Source organism: Medicago truncatula, chromosome 1, assembly GCF_003473485.1.
Source record: "Medicago truncatula cultivar Jemalong A17 chromosome 1, MtrunA17r5.0-ANR, whole genome shotgun sequence".
NCBI lineage: Eukaryota > Viridiplantae > Streptophyta > Magnoliopsida > Fabales > Fabaceae > Medicago > Medicago truncatula.
Genome location: NC_053042.1, coordinates 50,291,371 through 50,303,923, shown reverse-complemented (window position 1 = coordinate 50,303,923; position 12,553 = coordinate 50,291,371). Strand labels below are relative to the sequence as shown.

General features: G+C 33.4%; 2 protein-coding genes across 2 annotated transcripts; both read right to left on the bottom strand.

The window, feature by feature from the left end:
• Window positions 1-620: 620 nt before the first annotated feature.
• On the bottom strand, window positions 621-2,431 carry LOC120575834 (leucine-rich repeat extensin-like protein 3). Its single transcript, XM_039829956.1, has one exon. It carries the CDS (start codon window positions 2,324-2,326, stop codon window positions 896-898), a length of 1,431 nt encoding a protein of 476 aa, XP_039685890.1. The 5' UTR covers window positions 2,327-2,431; the 3' UTR covers window positions 621-895.
• Window positions 2,432-8,953: 6,522 nt separating this feature from the next.
• LOC25485154 (protein IQ-DOMAIN 32) lies at window positions 8,954-11,775 on the bottom strand. The gene is made up of 4 exons (XM_013614322.3): window positions 11,141-11,775; window positions 10,669-10,893; window positions 9,383-10,054; window positions 8,954-9,286 (listed from the first exon to the last, which is right to left on the bottom strand). The coding sequence occupies exons 1-4, from the start codon at window positions 11,588-11,590 to the stop codon at window positions 9,266-9,268; spliced, it is 1,368 nt and encodes a 455-aa protein (XP_013469776.2). The 5' UTR covers window positions 11,591-11,775; the 3' UTR covers window positions 8,954-9,265.
• Between the last annotated feature and the right edge of the window lie 778 nt (window positions 11,776-12,553).

The following is a 12,553-nucleotide window of genomic DNA, read 5'->3' as shown; positions in this document are numbered from 1 at the left end:
TAGTATTCAAATTCTGTAATTTTACTCGAATTTTGATATAGGGTCCTATGAAAATAAAATTATGACACTGGTATAACAAAATTGTATAAGTCATAAGTAATTCAAAGATGTTTTTACAGTTTTGTTTTCCTTTATGTATAATTCAAAGTAGTAATTCAAAATTATATTTTAGGAAATCAGTTTTGTCTTCCTTTATTTATTTTTGTGCAGCTTCAAGAAAACATCAAATAAGATGTTTTTACATTTCTATCAAATATCTTCAGTTTAACGTAAGTGAGAAAAAAGTTAAAGTAAGTTGGTGTTGGTATTATATATTTAGCAGTTAGCCTTGCTGAATTATTTTATAAAATATTTGACGAGTTTCAATTCAAAATGTGGCATTTGAATTGGTAAACTTAGCTATAAAAATAATTATTTTGGTAATTATCAATGATAACGACTTAACAAACCCGACATTCATTCATGATACAACAAAAAAAATGAATCACCGTCATTGACCCGACAAGTGACGATTTTGTTTATGAAGCAACAATTTTGTCAATTTCACCTAAAACTTGGTTTAGACTTGGAGTTTTTAGAGACAATGGCGAAAACCCGATTCTGCACATTCACAAGCTGAGTTATATTGAATTCAACTATGAGTAATTGAGTATATGTTTATGTATATATAACTATGTGTGCAATGACACACTCAAGAATTAACAACCATAATATTTGTTCTCAAATTCAAAACAAAGTTGCCTGACCAACCTTCAATCCAAACGGTTAAAATGGAAATAGCTAAATTCTTATAATTTATTTTTACATATATGACCAATTAAACACTACCTCTAATTCTCTTACGTATACCAATTTGGAAGAAAAGAAGAATAAAAAATTCCAAGCTCTTGTCTCATCAGAGATAATGGTAGTAAGTTGCCGGAGGAGGAGGTGGTGAAGGTGGTGGCGGACAAGGAGATGGTGGCGGAGGAGGTGGTGGAGGTGGAGGCGGTGATGGTGATGGTGGTGGTGGTGGAGGCGGCGGCGGTGGTGGTGGCGGAGGAGGAGGTGGAGGTGGTGGTGGTGGCGGAGGAGGAGGTGGAGGTGGAGGTGGAGGCGGCGGTGGTGGAGGTGGAGGTGGAGGCGGTGATGGTGGTGGTGGTGGAGGCGGCGGCGGTGGTGGCGGAGGAGGAGGTGGAGGTGGTGGTGGCGGTGGTGGTGGTGGAGGAGGTGGCGGTGGAGGTGGTGGTGGAGGTGGCGGTGGAGTTACAAAAGAACAACCAACACCAGTACAATGAACAGGATGTTTATAAAAAGCATCACACTCATCACTCGATCTTTGCAAAGGCCTATGAGGAATACAATTTTTCCTATCATCCTTATCATCCAAGTTCACACAAATCTTTGATTCACCACTAAAATAATTATACGAATACGTCAAATTCTCCAACCTTGGCAATCTACATATACTCTCAGGAATAACACCAGAAAATTTATTATGTGCCACATTCAACTGCTCCAAACTTTTCATTCCACTGATACTTTCAGGCAATTCACCAACAAACTCATTAAAACTAACATCAAACACTGTCACTTTATCCAATTTTCCTATATCATTAGGTAAACAGCCTTTCATTCTGCTGTTCGTCATAATTATCTCGTTGATTGTATCTTTCATATTCGCTACACTCGATGGAATACAACCTTGTATATCATTGTTCGCGAACACAACAACAGAAGCTGGCATCTTTCCGAAATTTTCTGGTAAAGAAAATTTGAATTTGTTGTTGTTGATGAAAAGTGCATCAAGTTTGAGATCAAAGAGGCCTTTAGGAACATTTCCTTGAAAATTGTTGTATCTTATGTCCAAGTATTTTAATGAAGGAATGCAAAGAACAACCTCCGGGAATGTTCCTGAGAATTGGTTGTTACTGATGTCTAGCTCATGGAGAAGGTGAAGGTGGTTGAAACTATTGGGGAGTGAACCATAGAAACGGTTTGAGTTTATGTGGAAAAGAGCTATGTCTGTTAAAAGACCAAGTTCTTCTGGTAATGAACCTGCTATGTTTGCATGGTTTATGTCTATACCAGCAACGGTATTGATGTAAGGATCATCTAGTGACGGTGCACAAAAGATACCTGTGTAGTTGCATACATTTGGGCCATACCAGTTTAAGGTGGTGTTTTTTGGGTCTGAGGTGAATGTTTGTTTCCATGCTTGGAGTGCTATGTAGGCTTTGGTGAGTCTTGGGTTTAGTGGTGGTAGAGATTGGTGTGATGAGGGGTTGATGGATATGAGAATGACAATGAAGGTAATTAAGAATTGTAGACTATAAGAGGATTCCATTACTGATAATGGATGGGTTTGATTTTGTGTTATGGGAATGTGAATTTATATAAGGGGTGTGTGTATGTTGGAGAAATTTTGGAAGTTTCTGTTTGTTGTGCTGCAAATTGACATTACTCTTATAAAATAATAATAGAGTGATTGGTTTGGTTAGACATTTAAACGGACATCCATACAGCTTTTGATCATGATTATAATATTTTTATACTTTGAGAAATGAAGAATGTGTATATTTTGGTTAGACTTTTTTGCATTCTTTTTCTGTTTTTATATTGAAAATTTCTAATTATATTGCTTGAATATTCAACTAGATTAAACTACCTATCATATGTTCAAATGTCTTTTACCATTTTTATTTCTTTGATGAAAGGTTTCAAATTTAATTTGATTTTAGTTCTATACTATAAATTGATTTTTCTGTTTCTTTTGTACTTTTAATTTAAGTTTATTTTGTTTGAGGCTTTGTGGATAGGACTGCCAAAATGAAATGCTGCCGGCTTTATTTAGTATTCAAATTCTGTAATTTAACTCGAATTACAATATATAGGGTCCTATGAAAATAAAATTATGATACTGGTATAACAAAATTATATAAGTCATAAGTAGTAATTCAAAGATGCTTATAAAGGCTAAGAAAATTATATATCTAATCTAACACTCAACGTGCTATTTAATTTTTAAAATAAAAATAATAGCAGTGACAATTTCAAATTGTGACTTCAGTATTTTGAAACAAAATAAAAATGGGATTAAATATGTGTTTAAAATAATTTATTACCACCACAATACAACTTACCTTTTAATATTATCATTCATACATATGAGTTCTACTATTTCTGAAAAAAATTAGTTATACTAATTTGATTATTTGTGGATTCAACTGTGCTGAAAAGGCTACTATGCAGTATTACATGGTGGCAATGAACTGGCATGCAATGTAAACGATGACAATGCTGATGTTTAATTGCATATTGTAGAAGACCGGAAGAAAATTGGTGGCTTATATCTCACCAGAAACACGGTTTTTACCATCTTTAGCTTATTTATATAAGCACACATGTTTATTTCCTTTGACTATAGCAATTTGACTTTCATGCATGTTTCTTATTTTTAGAAAAAAAATTGAGTGAACCATCAAATTCGTTCCTGAATTTTCACGCGTCGGCCAACTTCATCCCTCAATTATGCGAAATATCAACTTAGTCCTTGAATTTGTCAGACGTCCACCAAAAAGGTCCCTCCGTCCAAGTGCTCCGTTAGCCATGCTGATCTGTCGCCTTGCATGTTGTGTTGTCTTGTACGCGTGGCAAAAAGGAAGCCACGTGTTCAGGGACGAATTTGATTGAATTGGAAAATGTTGAGTTTTCACTTTTCAGTTTATTTTTTTCTGCTTTTCGCATTTTTCCCCTGCATTATCCATAACTCCTTCTTCACATTTCAGAACATCAAAAACGTCTTTGACCCTTCTTCTTTTCGCTAAAACTTCCTCCATTTTCACCCCTCCAAAATCATCATCATCTTCGACGATTCTGACATTTTTGAAGTTTGTGTGTTCGGCTGTGATTAAAGGTAACACATTTCCTGTTGTTTATCAAGTTTTTGTGTTCGTATTCACCCTGTTTTTGTCCGTTTTTTTTTTGTTTTCGTTTTAAGTTTTGATCATGTTGTTTTATTTTGTTTTTGTGATCGTTGATGCTTGCCTTGTTTTTTGTTTGTGTTTGTTGCGTTTTTGAGGCATTTGTTTTGATTATTCGTTTTAGGGTTTTTGAAGTGAGGCTCAAGAAAGTCAGCCACAAGAATAATGTTGTGTCTGGGAATGCAGAAACTGCAGGAAATGTTGTTGCAAATGCTGGACAGGTATGACTCTTAATTTTTAAGAATCGTTTTGGCAATTAGTAATATTAATTGAAGGACTCATATGATTGATTATGTTATGATTTTAGGGACTAATTTGATTGAATTTGCAATTTCAGGTTTCTGCACCAAGGAGGTATGACCTTAGAGGACCAATTCTTTCAGTTGATAGGCCTAGGCAAACATCAATGAGGGGTCCTGCACCAGCTCATCCAACTCCTGCTGGCATAATTAGGGTTCCATATCCAACCTATGGTCCATCCGGTTCGACTCAACCTACTAAATTCATGGAGTTTATACCAACTACCGGATTTCCAAAGAAGTGATGCTTCCTGGAGTTTAATAGATGTTTTGGATTTGTAATATTTAGGCTTATTTGAATTATGCCCCATAGTTGGGTTTCTTTTTGCTTAAATTGTCGTTTAAGACTTATGACTTGTTAATGCCCCATAGTTGGGTTGCTTTTGCCTATGTAATATCTCAAACTTATGACTTATGACATATGACTTATGCCTATGTAATATTTCAATTTCAATTTGTGTGTTCTGCCTTTTTTAGTTTATTTTGTACACATATGTTTCAAAGATCAATTTGATATCTGATTAAACAATTCAAGGACTTATTTGATGGTTTTTTATATAACGTAGGGATCTATTTGATAGATAGAGAAATAATTCAGGGACTAATTTGATGGCAATATTATTATAGAAAGATTACATTTCTCAATCATCTTCAACCTCTTTTGATTAGTTAAACCAACATTTGGCAGAGGGCAAGCATAGAATGACCTTCCTGGGTTTTTTGAAGTATTGGATTTTCTAACAACACAAATTGTAGGACACCAACATTCAAGCACTCTCACAACACCATTAAACTTGGAGCTTGAAGATGAAGCTTGACTTTCATAACCGTTTTTTCCATATTCCCACCCCACATCATTTTAGATTCAATTTCAATAGTTTTGCTTCAAGAAATTTTGAGGATTCTGGCTTTCAAATTCACTACGAAAAAAATTAGGGTTTGAAGTTTTTTGAATTGGGGTAGAACTGAACCACTTATTATTGGAGGAAATTTTCATGATTATAGAGTGTAGATTGCAGATTGTGTAATTAAGGTTCCAATTTTATAAATTGGGGAAGAAAGAGCTATTGGGGAAGAAAAGAGCCATTTGGGAAGAAAGCCAAAACATTTTCTGCAAATCAATCAATTTAGTCCTTCAAAATGTTTGTTATTATCGGCCAAATTAGTCCCTGCCTACGTGGCGTCTGACATGTGAAAGGTTAACGGCCACGTCAGCCCCGTTAACGCTCCGTTTGAACAGAAGGACTAACTTGATTGACATTTAACAAATTCAGAAATTAAATTGATATTTCGCATAATTGAAGGACGAAGTTAGCCGACCCGTGAAAATTCAGAGACGAAGTTGATGATTCACTAAAAAAAATTCATGCAGTATATTTCAGTAGCATTATACATACTCACCTACAATAATTTCACATCATCAGGGTAGAACTAACATTGATGGTATTTCGACACTTTTCAATTCCATATGTCCCTATTGTTCAAGTAGCTTTCATGTCTTAGTATTTTTTTTCATTTTCCTCCTCTAGCAAATTTTCTGCATATATATGTTGCCTAGTTACATTCAACATTTTTTATTATGCAATTCAACTTATTCAAGTGGCATATATAGATGTTTTATTGTCAACTACTATAAAATTTTGTGTAATTCAGTTTCTTCCAAAATCACTGTGAAAATAAAAGCCAAGTCTTCATAATTAGTTAAACTGAAGACGGTAGAGTAGGTAATAAAATCCATGGGAAGGAATTACCACAAGAAGAATTCATGGGGAGGAAAGCTTGGCTACATGGTCTATTTAAGCATGGTTGAAATTTAAGGGAGAAAAATTCTTTAAGTCGTTTTCTTGTGATATGAAAACATGTAGTATAATTTTATCCCACTTGTGATAAGAAACTTAATTATAATAAGTTAATATATTAAATTAAGGATATAGAGATTGAAGAGCCAATCAAAGTCAAACACCATGAGATAACCAAGGAAGAGATTATCATTATTAATTTTTTGAAATGTACAAATACAAAGCATATCCGTGGGACCGTATCATATTAATTAAAAAATCAGCTAAAGTTTGTGAATTGTGATAATTGTATATGTGTACATGATTATAGTTCCTAGTATCATTGATACAGTTATGACTCCATAAATTTATCCTCTATATTAAGTGGCAGTGCACTCTAGTTTTAAAGAAGATATAGACATGTTTGATATTTACATGCACAATTTGGCATAAGAGACAAATAAAGGGCGATTATACAAAACTTGACGTATAGTGCTGTTAGTTTCTAGAATGATTGTATCTTAGTTGATGTCAATGTACAATATCACCAAACGTTTTGGACTGAGTAAAACTAAAACACAAACTACACTATATATGTCATTCTTTTTAGAAAATTTCTATGAAATATGAATGCCAGCAACAATTATTATTATTATTATTATTATGTTATACTTCCTATGAAGGTTCGTGGCAGATTGTGGCCTATATTATCTATTATTACCATTTTATAATAAACGTATTCAGTAGGTGAAAAAAAATGAAAACTAAGATGGAAAGAGAATAAAATAGGACGAAAAGGTTTTCATTTTCTCATATCGTTAGCTTTTCCTTTTGACTTAAATTTTTACACGTTTTATTATTAATCATTAACTAGTTGGTAGAAAGCATAAGAAACTTTCAACTCACTTTTATGGTATAGGAAAAAATTGTCAAGGAGTGCAGATAAAACAGTTTATTACTCTTTCAAGTACACAAACAAGGATATTTTTTTTATTAATTTTAAAAAAATGATACATGTTCCACTTTACTCAAAGATTTTATTTTTTTACCATAATATTAATACGAAGTTTTCATCACCGCTTAACAATGATTAATCTTCGAAGCACACAATGTGAATTCTTCCACCCAAACTAGATTTTTTCCGTATGCATGAGCTAGAAACCAAACCCCAACCACATGCTTAAGGACCAACCCATTATTGGTATAAAGAAATATATTATTGTCATTATTATTATTTTGATGACACATGATTATTTTTCGATACATGCCATATGAGTAATCTGCTATATTAATATAGGGTTAAATATGTTTTTAGTCCCTATAAATATACCAATTTTTCGTTTTAGTCCCTCTAAAATTTTCTTTCAATTTTTAGTCCCTATAAAATTTTCTATCACTACTTTTGGTTCCTATTTTTAAGTTAATTTTGGTATTTTTTTTAATAAAATTATGGAGATATGTGTAGAATATTGTAAAAATATTTTTTAAAAAAAATTAGAATTTTTTAACATAACATAAATTAAATATGAATTTTTAACATTCACAAATATAAAAATTCATATTAAATTCATGTTTTGTTAAAAAATTCTAATTATTTTTGGGAGTGATTCTTACAATATTATGAAATTTTCTGCAAAATTTTATTCAAAAATATGAATCTACATATGAGTTTACTTTAAAGGAGGGACCAAAAGTGAAGATGAAAAATTTTTAAAGGACCAAAAGTTGAAGGAAAATTTTAGAGGGACAAAAACGAAAAAAATTTGTATATTTATAGGGACCAAAAACATATTTAACCCATTAATATATAATAGGAATTTTTTTTGTATATAATTCGAAAAGTGTAAAACACGCTCAAAAACCTTCCAAAGCTCTCAATTTTTGGATTTTATAATTCGAAAATATGGTGTACGAGAATGTTGGAGGTGGAAAAGAAATTCACAAATATATATATGATTGATCGGCCAAAAGACACAATGAGCAGTACTTTGTAGATCTGTTACAAGATTATGGGTTCTAGTTCTTTGCTTGATGGTCGTTCTTCTTTAGCCTTCTATTTGCTCTTTATCTTGAAAAACAACCTTCATGAGTTATCACCCGAATGTTATCTTTGGAACGGTTTGTGCATTTTTTGGGCCAAAAAAGCAACAATCTCTTTGATTTGAGACATTAAAAGAGGTATAAAGATGACACCAGATCAACAAGATAGTAACATTTTGTAATGCTCCAATCATGTATTTAATGCCACCCCCCATTATGTATATAATATCCAGATTTCTACAACCTCAGAAGAACAGTTACACCACCTATTTCAAAATTTCAATTTTGATTACATTTTCTAATTGCACTCAAGATCACTAGCTCAATCTTGATTACCTTTGTAATTTTATTTTAATTTTTTGATAAAATAATTACCTTTGTACTAATGATGTATATTAAAAAACATATTGCTCCCTTGGTTCAACTATGATGTGATTAGTAATGCAAATGTGCAGCATGAAATTGGATGTTACCTCAAACTCAACTATTGTTCAGTTTATGAATAGAATAGTTTTCGGGCTTTTGGAAGTGACAAAGATATAGGTAACAGAATTATGAATAGTTTATATGCCTCAAGATACATTCTATAAGAAATTTTCTTTAGAGTGGCAGTACCAATACCACTTTGTATGGATGTCACTAACATGCGGTACTAGCACTCATGATAAAATCATGAAAATTTCTGTCAACAAAATGTACCAGTATAGGTACTTTAGTGTTTTGTAGTGCACTTGTTAGTAGTTAGCTTCAACTATAGGTACTAAGTATTGACATTTTGACATCAATTAACATGTGGATGTGGTCCTTGCCCTCTTGAAGAATATTTGTCAACTAGTGATGGACTAAGTAAATCATCAAAGAAAATAAACAACTCTTTAGTAAAACAGTGCTGTTCTGAAATATATCTAACTTGGTAACATTTATACATGACAAAAAACCATTACAAATCCTTCACACAAATGTAATTCACAGACAGTACAAACAATGAATATAAGAAGAAAAAAAAACTCTACAGAAGTTGTACTTTCAATAAATCCCAGCACTCTATATCATAAAAAACAGAACTTATATTTTCTTTGGAACTCTAAAAGGAAAAGAAGAACTCAGAAACCTTAACACCTCAATGCTTACGTTTTTGTTGGTCTTGCAATGTGACTTCTATTTTAGTGTTGCACAAGGTACACACTCAGTACCTATCTCCCTCTGGCTGCAATCAAAACAATGTAACAAAGCAATTAATGACTTATCCGATATATTTTTTTTTTCTTCAAACGATTGTATGATAAAAACTAGTACTACTCACATCATATGCAACAAGGGATCTGCAGTAATTAGTGTTTGTGAGCATTGTACTTGTCGAACCACACTCGCTGTCTTTGAGTGAAACCGCCGATCTGTCAAGCTTAATTGACCATGGATATTGGTAGTTCTGAGCAGCTGCACCTACTTGTGAAGATGACCTCTGCATCCTCACTGGCCTAGGAACATTTCTTCCTTCAACCGAAATTCTCCGCCGACTCAGTTGCCTCTCAAATGAATCAGGCCTTTGTTTTGGTGCACTTTGTGATCTAACTTTAGCTCTTGATGATTCTGTATTAGCCATGTAACTTGGATACAAAGGGTAGTCATAGGACATTTGTTCTGCATAAGATGGCCTAGGGAAAGCAAAAGGGTGATTTGATTCATCTGTTTTTGATATAGCAGAATAGCATTGAGGACTGCTTTGAGCTGTACTGAAGCAATCCTCAAAATGGCCACTGCATGCTTTTGGACTCAATTCTGTTAAAGCTGATGGAGCTGGTGATACTTTGTAGTTTTCTTCTTTCGTATAGGAACCATTTATGGAATATCTATTTTCAGATTGCTCATAATGTTGTCTATTTACACTGCTGCTTCTGCTTGTAGAGTTGCCTTTTGATTCACAAAAATCCATCTCCACAATTTTGATGTTGTCTTCCAAGCCTCTGTCCATTTCCTACATGCACAAAACCGAATTTCATGACTAGAACTACTTCATATTGTTCCTCATTTGGATAGACTAAACAATTTTATAATGTAACATGTTTTACTTTGGATTTTACAACACACAAAAGAAGCAATTTTCTAGGCACTAATTGAGTTTTAAGTTTACTCAAGCAAAAAAAATTGAGTTTTAAGAATAAGTTTGTTAATTCCCGTGACCTATGAAATACTAAAACGTACACAAGACATGATACTATGCTTACACATACACACTGGTAATAATTTAAGATAATAGAAGTGAGTGTATGTAATCACAAGTGTTGGTGTCGTGTCGGTCTGAAACAGTAGTGTAGCTTGTTGGATGCTCAGACACACTTTCAATATAAAGTGTGGTGCCATGGCTCATGATAGAGTAATGTTTTAACTAATGCAAAATGAAACTTGTTACTTTCTTTACCTACAAAATTTATGTGTCAAATTGAAAACACACTTGAACTAAATGTTGTTTTCAATTCGATATAGATAATTTCCAATCATGTTTATGACATCAATTCAGAAAATTTCAACAATCAAATTCAAATTGGTAAGAAAAGATAATTATTAATTAGTAGTAGTAAGAGAACTAACATTATATATTTGCCTGAACAAGTCATTTTCCATAGCATTTCTGTGATTTAGATGAGGCTTTCCTTCTGACACCATTCGGATCCTTTGAGCACGAGCTCTAGCTTGTGCTGTGACCAGAGCCTGCATACATCTGAGTGTTGCCTTTGCTTGTTTTCTCACCAAGTGACCCCTTATCAGTGCCTGCAACTTCACCAATCCTCTTAAAGCACGCAATGCCTTTCTTGCCTGTCACAGAAACATTCACACATTCACAAACCATAAGTATTTCAGTCCTTGAAATTGTAAAGTAGGGCAATTTACAAATTTGAAGGACTAAATTGGCCGACCCTTAAATTGTGGCGATAAATTTGGAAAAACAACGAAATTATCTGACATTGTTCACTTTAAGGGACTAAAATACTAATTCGCAAATTTGAAAGATTAAATTGACCGACCCTTAAAATTTCAAGGACTAGGAAAACTAACTTCATACCAAGTGAGATCGAAAGACACATTGAATTTTAACAGCAGCAGCATCTTCAATACTTTTAGATGTTTCATTTGAACCAGAAGTTAACCGGATCACAGCAGCTGCAGCTTGTGCAGCTGCCACTGCTGCATCAGCTGCCGCGGCTGTAGCAGCAGCCACAGCAATGGCATGATTCCTTTGCTCATTCTGAATATCAATGACAGTACTTTGCACTGTCATTGAAGCAGTAATTTCAGAATTATTCAATTCCTTGGAAGCTGTTGGTGTAGCTGTTGCTGATGATCTTCTAAAACTCCATCTCTTCTTCTCCTTTGAGGGTGTTGTTGAAACAGGAGTAGTTGGATTTTCTGTTCCATTTGAAAAATTCTGGTTTGTGTTACATTTTTCCTTCTCTTTTTCTTTGTCCTTCTTCCCTGTCAAGAAATTTTTGAGCCATTTACCTTTTTTTCCCATCTCTTTTCTCTCAAGTGCCTAGTAAACTAACATGGATTGTTGCAACTACCTATAAGAAAGTTGCAAAATGATTTTATTTGTAGATCTCTTGGTATCTATAATTGACAAGTTGCTTTCAGTACTATATGGATTGGCACATTATTGAAATTATTATATAACACTATTTTACAGCCTAAACTAACTGTTACATCAAATCTTTTTCTTTTTTTGGCACTAAAATGTTAACTACCATTTCATGTAATTAGGTAAGGTCCTTGACAAGAAAAAAAAAAAGATTCCTTACCCTCTAAAATGTAAAAGAATTTTTTTAATTGTCCCCACATTGACAGTATAGGGAATAAATGACTGTCACTCAAGGGTGTTTTGGTGATTTCAAATGTGGGTTAATATGGGATGGGGTGGATCAGAAAGCATGTGATAATAGGTGAAGAACATGCAGCATCCGTGTAAAATACTCAAAATTAATTTTGTATTAAGAGTTGAAGGTTTATTGTAGGGGTCATGAACTATAGAAAATTAGAAGAAGTTTGTGGGGTAGGTGTCCTTAGTTTTTGCACGTGCCCTTCCTATCCGTGTGTAGTCAAGAAGAATAATGAATGTTATCTGTGACTATCAAATTTTATTATTTTAGATAAGTTAAGCACAAGTTATAAATAAATTAAAAGTAAAGAATAACTTTAGATACTGGTTTTTTTTCAATATAGTATTTATTTTTCATGATACCAAGACCTTGCTAGAAGTCATCATCATAACCTTTACAGTATGCTGAGCAGAATGTGACACTGATAACAACAATTCCATGTTAGCTTGCAAAACAAACTGGAGACCGTACGTGAAGTTATAGAGATGTCAATTGCCAGATGTTTTAAATAGTTTCAGATTATGATAGTAGTTATGAATGAGATTGGTCACCCATACCAAGCTTTAAATTAAGATTGCTTGGCTTCAATGGTGGCTAAATGA

Excerpts from the sequence above, each read along its gene's own strand:
- LOC120575834 (XM_039829956.1), bottom strand. The coding sequence starts at position 2,326 with ATGGAATCCTCTTATAGTCTACAATTCTTAATTACCTTCATTGTCATT.
- LOC25485154 (XM_013614322.3), bottom strand. The coding sequence starts at position 11,590 with ATGGGAAAAAAAGGTAAATGGCTCAAAAATTTCTTGACAGGGAAGAAG. Across the intron at positions 10,055-10,668 it reads TGTTCAGGCAAATATATAAT|GAAATGGACAGAGGCTTGGA; the intron begins GTTAGTTCTCTT and ends TTGTGCATGTAG. Across the intron at positions 9,287-9,382 it reads GATCCCTTGTTGCATATGAT|CCAGAGGGAGATAGGTACTG; the intron begins GTGAGTAGTACT and ends TTTTGATTGCAG.